At 49.9% G+C, this 10,000-nt stretch overlaps 1 protein-coding gene across 1 annotated transcript; it reads left to right on the forward strand.

Moving 5' to 3' along the window:
* Nucleotides 1-4,652: 4,652 nt before the first annotated feature.
* Nucleotides 4,653-8,039, forward strand: frzb (frizzled related protein; the record flags this gene model as incomplete). The annotated part of the gene is made up of 7 exons (XM_084442885.1): nt 4,653-5,106; nt 5,251-5,289; nt 5,434-5,493; nt 5,726-5,791; nt 6,268-6,472; nt 6,827-6,890; nt 8,001-8,039. The coding sequence occupies 7 exons, from the start codon at nt 4,653-4,655 to the stop codon at nt 8,037-8,039; spliced, it is 927 nt and encodes a 308-aa protein (XP_084299011.1).
* Nucleotides 8,040-10,000: the final 1,961 nt, after the last annotated feature.

Genomic DNA, 10,000 nt, shown 5'->3' on the forward strand with positions numbered 1-10,000 from the left:
GTTACAAAGGAAGGCCTGGTGAGAGAAATATGGAAAGTCCCTGGATCCCGGAGAGCGCCTGGCCAGCCGTGTCAGCTGTGTGGGAGGTGGAGGGCCTCCCCCGGGGGCCAGGAGACCCGGGACACTGGGCCAGTGTGCAACTAGGAGGAGGGAAAGAGACACCCTAACATCCACACTTTTATCCCCAGATCCGCTAGCGTCCACTAGGCTCCCCCAGGCCGTTGTCCCCCCCCCCCAGGCCTCAGCTACCGTCCAGCGCTCGTCTACCCCCTCCTCTAACCCCTAACCCCCCCCCCCCCCCCCATCCTCGTCTCCACCAGCCTCTATGCTCCCCAAGCGTCCTCTAGCCTCTAACCTCTATCAGCCTCTACGCTCCCCAAGCCTCCTCTAGCCTCTCGCCCCAAATGTCTCCCAGCCTCTCATTTCAGCCAGCCTTTAGCGTCTATTGGCTTCCTTCTCTGCTATGCTCATCCCAACCTCCTCCATCCTCCCCGGCCTCCTATAGCTGCCCCCGGCCTCTAATTTTTCCCAGTCCGTCCCAGTCTTCCCCAGCCTCTAGACACCTCAAATCTCCCCCAGACTTCTCTCGTCTCCCCCAGTCTCCCCTAGCCTCTAACCTCTCTCAGCCTTTTGTCTCCTCCAGCCTCCTCTAGCCTCACTCAGCCTCTACCCTCTTATAAACTACCTCCTGACTTCAGGTAATCAGTGGAGCTGCTGCTTCTGGTGAGTCATCCACTCATAACTCTCCTAGACATACAGTACAGGCCTCACAAAGGCACACACACACACACACACACACACCCGCGGGCGCGCACACACACACACACACACACACACACAGCACAGGAGAGATTTACTCTGCCACATATCAAACCTAACCACCCACTGATTCAGTTAGGAGGCCGCATTGATTAAAGAATGCTGTAATGCCTGCACACCACACACACACACACACACACACATACACACACACACACACGCACACACGCACGCACACAATCACACACACACACACACACATACACACACTTTAATACAGTCAGATTGGCAGTTTATGGTTTACCCTATAGCAGCCTGACAGGTGGGTCAGCTACGGTAGTTTATAACTGAGTGGTTGATCTAATGGCTCTGGAGTGAGCATGGTTAGCAGAGTTAGCATAACTGGAGAGACAACTAAACCTATGGCGCGTTCCAGGCAACCCGTAACTCATGTTTTTCCGACCTTCTACACGTGAAAATGCACTGGAATGGCAGTCAAACCCGTAACTTCCCACCCGTGAACTCGTACCAGATCGATGTAGTTGAGCTCTCTGACGTCACACAGCCCTCTAAGCAAGATGGCAGCCCCCATGGGTATGGCGACCAAGATAACTTTAGGGCAACGTAAAGTAAATTTGTACGTTGTAATCAAAATAATACAAATGATTATGCACTACAATCTGCTATGTGTATGTAATGATGCCCAAATATGTTGACAAGAGATAGCTAGTGCTAGCTAGCTAACATTAAGGTAAACCTGAACGTGACCATGCAAACGGCAAAAAGTCGATGATGTAACGTACAATTTCTTAGCATAGCGAAATTAGGCATACAATGTTTAGCTTGCCAGGTCTGACAATGTGCCAAATCTCAAGCTTTTACCATATCAGCTTGTTTACATTTATCCAGAATGCCACGCATTCAGACAGTTTGCCTGGAACGCTATGAAGTCGTGAGTCGTGACTTGAAGTCGTAACTTACGGGCTCAAAATCCTATCTGGAATGCGGCATTATTCCACTGGTACTCCACCGTTTTGACTGGACATGACAGGGGTCAGGCATCCTTAGAAGTGCACGTGTGAGAGTGAGTGTGTGTGAGTGTGTGCGTGTGTGTGTGTGTAAAACATAGAGAGAGAGAGAGAGAGAGAGAGATTGTGTGTGTGTGTGTGTGTGTGTGTGTGTGTGTGTGTGTGTGTGTGTGTCTGTGTCTGTGAGTGTGTGTGTGTGTGATGTTATGTGTCCAGAGATGTTCATTGACCGATGCCTTTGAAGCCTAATCTTCAGGAGGCCCAAATGGATTCTGGGTAATGGAAAGCAAGAGTCATATATTTGTCCAGCCCCTACACACGCCTCTCGCTCACACACACACACACTGGTCAGGATACCAGAGGGAGGCCAGGAGAACAGTTTGGGATTAAACTCGGTTTTCCTGTTCTCACACTGATTGTTGCTGGCCAGTTCTCTGTTGTTCTAACAGATTGTGCAAGAACCTGGTTCATCGGTTTCTAAGTTCCTCAGCTTAGTTCTGCCCCCCCCCCCTCCTTCAGAGTCCTGTCTCCCCTTCGCTTCCATCTCCACCCGCATTGGATGAGACGCTTTAAGGGAAGGGGCCTCAGGCACCCTCCTCCAATAAGCTGTGAGAAGGTGGCGTGGTGATAGAGGGAGAGAAGGGGGATTACAGTAACCATCTAAAAACACATCATGGAAAAGAGGAGTCGAATCAAACGAATCTCAATGTGAGAAAGTTGTTGTTGGGTATTGAGAGAATGTCACGGGCTGTTCTTTCTTTGGTCTGGCCCTCATTATGTAGGTCCATGAGACTCGATGCGCCTTTGAATCCCCTGCCAAGCTATGGAAACCACAGCATCGTTCGTTGCTTTGGTCTCTGAATGACTGGTAACTAAATATTATGGAAGAGCACCAGATGGTAATATTTGTACTGAGCGTGGATTGATTTTTTAGGTCTTGATGTTCATCTTGTCTAGATGGCTCAGTTATTCCATTGAGACCCCACGGGCATAATAATAAATGTTTTTATGTTCAGCAAAGTGCTCACAAATCTCTTACACAAACCTAACATGTTACGTGTGTGTATTAATCTCTCTTACTCACTCTGTTAAAATTAATCACTTTTTCGTGGCAGTTTTGGTGACTCTAGGTGACTTTACTGGGACTCCTCACAAAGACTTTACTGAAGAAAGAGTACAATACTGTTTGGGCTGTTGGCTGAGTTGGATTCAGCGGTGGTGCTGGGTGGAGTCTGGCAGAACCCATCTATTCAGAACCGGTAGGGCTGGACCTGCGAGTGGACTTGAGCTGTGTGTTCTGGTATGTGGCCCACAGCACTCTGGGTAACATTTTTCTAGCTGTTTTTAACTGTCTAAATATTGGTAAGGAGGTCAGTCTCCCAGGAATACTTCTGCACTTCCCAGTGACATCACACACACACGCGCACACACACACACACACACTCAAAGACACACACCAGTGCAGTACGTGTGGGCGGTGCCCAGGGAGAGGCGCTGCCCACCACTCATGGGTCGACCTTTGATGTGGGTGACCTGGGTTGGAACCCAGCAGCGGTAGGAGAGGCCAAGGATCAGTGTTTCCTGTACCTAAGCCCAAACTATATCAACCACATTCTCCCTGTGTTCACAAGGGTTTCCTCTCAAGAAACCTAATACGAAAAACATGCAGAAGAACAGAGCGCTCTTCAGCCCTGTCCCTGACCTGGTCTGAGCACTTGGACTTGGTCCCCGGGCGCCACTGACGAGGCTGCCCACTGCCCCTGGAGGACAACTTGGATGGGTCAAATGCAGAGGACAAATTCCACCGGCGACCACTGAAGACGTGTATGTGTGTGTGTGTGTTGTGTGTGTCGCCGCTCACTAACGTCTGTGTGTGTCACTTGCTGTGTGGCAAAATAAAGACCCCTCAAGGCCCTGTAAGTGTTATTATTATTAATATAATAAATTATATTATTAATAATAATAAATCAATAGACCAAGAACGCATTTAGGCTACATCGCTATGACAGGGTGGTTCCAAGCCACCTCTGATACTCTCTTTGCCCCAGCATCCCCCAGCCCCCAGTCACTCTGTCCATAAACAAAGGGCTTTATTCCTCCACAAGCTCATTGGGTCCTGGCCACTGTGTCGACATCGCTTCACACCTGTCTTATCTGCTCACTAACGACCCGCTAATGAGCAGCGCTCTACACCTGGAGCCCTACCCCAATATGGAGGAACTCTGGCTTCTGGCCTGGTAAATGTTGCCCGATGATTCTCTCGGCACTTTCGGGATTTCAAAAACCGCTTTATTTATTTTATCTGGGGGCTACATGTGCCCTTTCGTAGAGAAAGCTGAGGAGAGTGTGTAGGCTAATGTAGATCTACTGGCAGTCCAGCCTGCTCAGAGAGGAGGGTCGAGCTGGTGGGGGGGACGTGCACGAGGCTGGAGGGGGAACGTGCACGAGTAGGAAAGAAAAAAAGCAGGTCCCGCAGAGTGAGGTCACTCCCGCGAGCGGCGAGCAACCACTGCAGCGCAAACCGGAGAAGGGCTCGAGCCACCATCCCATCCGCTCCGTCCACAATGAGAACACGCGCGCCAGTGGAGTAACAAGCGAATCAGGGGAAAACTTGTAGGAATCTACAGCGCCGGAATTTCATACATATACGTTTTTGACTCAAACGATGAGTTTCTCTTTCAGTCTTTCAACGTGACGCAAAGTTTTTACTTGTTTGGGTAGATTGACTCCAACTTTACGCAGCGGCGTTCTGTTTTACGTTTGCGCATTGAGTTGCTGCTTCATGTCAGTTTTATAACCAGGTGTCAGCACCGAGCCCAGAATTCTGCCGTTTCTCAAAACACCTGTTACGAATCTAAACCGAGGATGTTTTCTCGCGAGCTCTACGTTTCCCTCATCGCCTTTACCTGTCTGTTCGGGGTACCCCGCGCCTCGGCCGCGGCGTGCGAGCCCATCCGCATCCCGCTGTGCCGGTCCATGCCGTGGAACATGACCAAGATGCCCAACCACCTCCACCACAGCACGCAGGCTAACGCAGTCCTGGCCATCGAGCAGTTCGAGGGGCTGCTGGGCACCGGGTGTAGCCCGGACCTGCTCTTCTTTCTGTGCGCCATGTACGCCCCCATCTGCACCATAGACTTCCAGCACGACCCCATCAAGCCGTGCAAGTCCGTGTGCGAGCGGGCCAAGTGCGGCTGCGAGCCCGTCATGAAGCGGTACAACCATACCTGGCCCGAGAGTTTGGCCTGCGAGGAGTTACCGGTGTACGATCGGGGGGTGTGCATCTCCCCCGAGGCCATCGTTAAGGCAGAGGGACCTGGTAGGATGATGATGATTTTGATGAGTCTATTTCTGCAGTATTATCTTTCACAGCTGATTGTTTTATATTCTATTCCTCCAGTATTATCTTTAACAGCCGACTGATTTGTATTGTTAGCGTAAACCTCTCCTCTCTCTTCCCCAGACAACCCCTACTACCAGGACCCGTCCAAGTGCTCACCAGGTGAGACAGACTCCCGCAGGCTTTATTAGGCTGCCTGCGACGGAGGTTTCTTTATTACCCGCCTGTAAACTGACAGGCCCGAACCTGGGTAGTTTATCGCGTTGATACGGTTGATTGTAACTCATTGCCTGTCGTTCTATGCAGAATCGACCCCAGACTTCCCCATGGACTCCCACAACGTCCACTGTAAAGGAAGTAACGGAGGTAAGAGAATGGCATTTGGAAGTTCAATCAGTTCAGTTCAGCTCAGTTCAATTTGGATTAGACTAAGGCTCTAGACAAGACTCCTGTTGTCCCAAGGTGTGGTTAGACAGTCTGAGGCCATCAATTAATTATCAGAATTAATGCTCTCATATGTGTTTTTTTAATGTGATGGATTTAATGAGTTTGTTTGATTCGCTGTTGTTCTCACCAGAGTGTTATTTTGCTGTTTCAGATCGCTGCAAGTGCAAGTCAGTCAGATTTGCTCTCAAGACCTACTTAAAGAATAACTACAACTATGGTGAGTTTGACTCCCTTCATGATATGAGTCTGGTCTGGGAGTGTCTGTCAAAGTCCACAAGTTTGTGTGTCTAAGGAGGAGAGAACAAGAGAGGGATGAGAGAGAGAGGGATGAGAGAGAGAGGGGGATGAGAGAGAGAGAGGAATGAGAGGGGGATGAGAGAGAGAGGAATGAGAGAGGGATGAGAGAAAGAGAGGGATGAGAGCAGGATGACAGTGAGTGGGTGTGTGAGTGGGTGAGAGTGTTCTTACCATCATGGTATGGTGGATATCATGAAGCTCTTTATGCTTCACATGCAGTCAAATTCAGAATCAAAATCACAATTCGTTTTATTGCCACATTTCAGACTTAATGTCCTAAACGAATCATCAAGTGGTAAATGAATCAACAGGCCACAAATGAATGATTGAAACTGTCATAAACGGTTTGAGAACGAGTCCCGCTGAAGCGATTCTTTCCCCGTGCGACTCCCCCAGTGATTCGCGCGCGCGTGAAGGAGATCCGCAGCAGGAACCACGACCTGAGCGCCATCGTGGAGGTGAAAGACGTTCTCAAGTCGTCCCTGGTCAACATCCCCCGGGACACGGTCACCCTCCACTACAACTCCGGATGCCTCTGCCCCCCGCTCGCCGCCAACGAGGAGTACATCATCATGGGCTACGAGAATGAGGAGAGATCACGGTGAGGACCGCACGAGCACACACACCCACACACACCTCTAACTGAACTCTTATTCATATATATGTCTGTCTGCCGCTCCCATATACCGTAGTCCAGTAGATAAGATGGATAATTACTCACTTTCGAGGAGAGGAGCGATGCCAGCCCTACCTGCACAGTCTTTCACGTCGAAAAGATCTGTTATGGGTCAATTTTTGCTTTTCCCTGCTTTTGTAGTTGGGTGGGCAATGTCTCCATGGAAAAAATTGAAATTGTCTTTGTGTCTGTCTGCTGTCTGTCATTCCCACAAATGTGTGTGTGTGTGTGTGTGTGTGTGTGTGTGTGTGTGTGTGCGCGCGTGGGGCCGTCCTGCAGGCTGCTGCTGATTGAAGGCTCCATCGCCCAGAAGTGGAAGGACAGGATGGGCCGTAAAGTCAAGGTGAGCTGGTCTGAGAGATCTCAGACACACAGGGGGGGCTCGCTCTAGATGGGGGGGGGCACTCTAGATGAGGGGGGGGTACTCTAGATGGGGGAGCACACATGGAGAGAACAGTAGAGCTAACTAGGGCTGCGAGAGGTCTCAGACACACAGGGGGGGCTCGCTCTAGATGGGGGGGGCTCTCTAGATGAGGGGGGGGCTCTCTAGATGAGGGGGGGGGGTACTCTAGATGGGGGAGCACACATGGAGAGATCAGTAGAGCTAACTAGGGCTGCGTAATATTGGAAAAAACTGACATTGCAATATTTTTTTTGTCACTCTCGTAACAAACTCTTTGTATCCAAGAGCCCTTAAATCAGAGTAAATAGTTGTATCAGACTTCTCTTGCAGATTAGTCATGGGAAATGAGATGTGTGCGAGTACGTCCCGCGATGACTATTGCACGCGTGTACGTCGCGATGCCAACGCTGAAACGAAACGTCGGGCAGCCCTAGAGCTAACTAAGTTACTCCAAAACCACCTCTTTTAGTTGTGTCTGCAGAGCTTTCTGTCCGCCTGAGTAGATGGGATCTAGAAACAGCAGATCCCTAGGGAATGAACTCTTACTTGATAAAGTGACAGTTCACCCAACCTCCCGTAACCCTGTGTTTGGTGGAGAGGGGGGTGAGGAGGGGCTCTACCCGCCCAGAGAGAGCCTCTTCCCCCTCAGTCTCAGCAGCCAATAGCAGCTGACGTCAGGGTGTGATGGAGACAATGGCGCCAGTGTCAGAGTCTGCGTTTAAACCACACGGCCAAATCGACCTGACCTGGCGTGCGACGCACAGATTGGAGAGTACAGTCTGGTTTGTTTCCAGTCAACTCGGAATTGACATGCTATGCGTGTGGGTGTGCGTTGCGTATGTGTTCGTGTGTGTGTGTGTGTGTGTGTGTATGCGTGTCTGTGTTTTCCTGTGTGTGTATGTTGGCTTGTGTGTGTGTGTTTGCCTGTGTGTGTGCGTGTCTGTGTTTTCCTGTGTGTGTGTGTGTTTGCCTGTGTGTGTCTGTGTTCTCCTGTGTGTGTGTTTTCCTGTGTGTGTGTTTGCCTGTGTGTGTGTGTGTGTGTGTTTCCAGCGATGGGACCAGGTGCTGCGGAGGCGGGGCCGCCACTGAAACAGACGGGTGGTTGTGCTGCTTCAGACTCCCGACCTGGAGAGACCAACCTGGAGAGACCAACACAACTCTCAACTGAGAAATTGCACTATTGCACGTTTATTTGGGATCCATCATTGTCACGTTTTTCCATCAGTCGTAGCTGAATGTAGTTTTTTTTTGTAGCTGTTCCCGTTTGTATTGTATTTGTTCATAATTATTTTTTTTCTTTTTTTTCCATATCTTTGCACGAACGACATGTTCCTTTAGCTGCGCTGTGTGTGCGTGTGTTTGTGTGCATGTGTGTGTTTGTGTATGCGCGTGTGTCGTGTGACAGTGTGTTGAGACAAGGCTGTGCTTAGACGCACTCTAAAGAAGAGATGGATGTCGGTCGACGTCGGGAGGGTTCTGTGTTGTCAGGCGCTCAAACTCAACAGGAAACAGGATGTGACGTCATATGTTGACGGCTGAATTAACTGAATGAATGCTCCGCCACAGAGGAAGAACCTCCTGACAGGCGGGAGTGTGTTGGGGATGACCAGGGGGAGGGGTGTGTGCAGGTGGGGGGGTGGGGGGGGGGTTTGGCTTGTGAAGCAGGGGGGAAATGCGGAGCGCTGACGTGTGCGATGGCTGTAATGTGTCTAAATGTGTTTTCCAGAAGGTAATGGTCAGCTGACCAGTCTCAGAGCATTCCTGCCCTATACAGTACCTGTCTATGACGCTGCCAGCCTTCAGTAGGTCTGATCTCTCATTAATAAACATGTCTGGCTGGCATTACCACCAAGTACACCAAGCCTCCGTCTCTTATTTCTCTCTCTGTCTGTCTGGCTCTCTCTTCATCTCACCTGGCTGACCAGCTCAGTCCTGCATAGTTCCATAGGCCTCACCTGGAAAACCCTGATGTATTCTGGGGGTATCCACACGCACATGCACACACAACATTTCCCAACATCGCTCAGAATTGAGAGTTTCCACTAAACCTGCACAGTGTTGAATAAAAGCAATGAAAAACGCATGCAGATTGGTCCACGTAGCCTCCTACCGCTACGCTAACCACACGCTACAGGCAACTATAACCACACGCCGCTCTGCGTGGTTATTTAGCCTACGTCTCAAGCATTTAACAAATGCTTTTTATCCAAAGTGACTCGCAATACGGAACTAGTGAGCGCCTGGTCTCAGACCGGCTATCTTTCGGTCACTAACTGTTCAGATGCTCTGACCACTGGCCTCAAAAGCATATTACCGAACGGGCCTACCAGGCCCAGGCCCAGGGGCCCAAGACCTCAGGGGGCCCTTTGCATTTCTTGTTGCAGGGACACCGATAGAAATTTAGGGTGAGAATCCTTAGACAAACATAAAAAAACATTAATATTTTGAACAGTTTATAGGGGCCCACGTCTTTTAAAAAAAGAGAGAAGCTTGTGTGGGCTACATATTTTCTATAGCCTACTCGTTAATCTAATGATGGGAATGGTGGCTACCTTTTCATAGATAAACAAGTAGGCTATAAAACTAGTCTATAGAGGGCACTATTAAAGTTTGTGAACTCGAGACAGATCACACAGGTGCAGGTCACAAGGTCAATCGGTTCAATCTGTTTGATCTTGACAAAGAACCGTACATGTAAAATGGAACACCGTCACATACGGAGCAGCAAAACGAAAGATCTGAAAAGAAAAAGAGTCAAGGCAGTCAGATGCTTTACAGCAGGTTCCTCACATTTCCAGTTTTTTAGAAAGAAAACAAACTGAGAACAACAGTGTTGTGGGGGGAGCTGGTGGGGATGGGTGGCCCTCTAAACGTCCAGACCCAGGGGCCCATTTTTTCATGATCCATCTATGACTGGCCTACTGTAGGCTACCCCCCCCCCCCCCCCCCCCGGTCTAATGGAGCGCGCTCTCTGGCGTGGGTCTTACAGAGCGTACGGTAAGACGGTGATGTCATACCTGATTAGTGCACAGAGAAGCAGAACAGGACAC

This window comes from Borostomias antarcticus (assembly GCF_949987555.1).
Source record: "Borostomias antarcticus genome assembly, chromosome: 9".
Lineage (NCBI taxonomy): Eukaryota > Metazoa > Chordata > Actinopteri > Stomiiformes > Stomiidae > Borostomias > Borostomias antarcticus.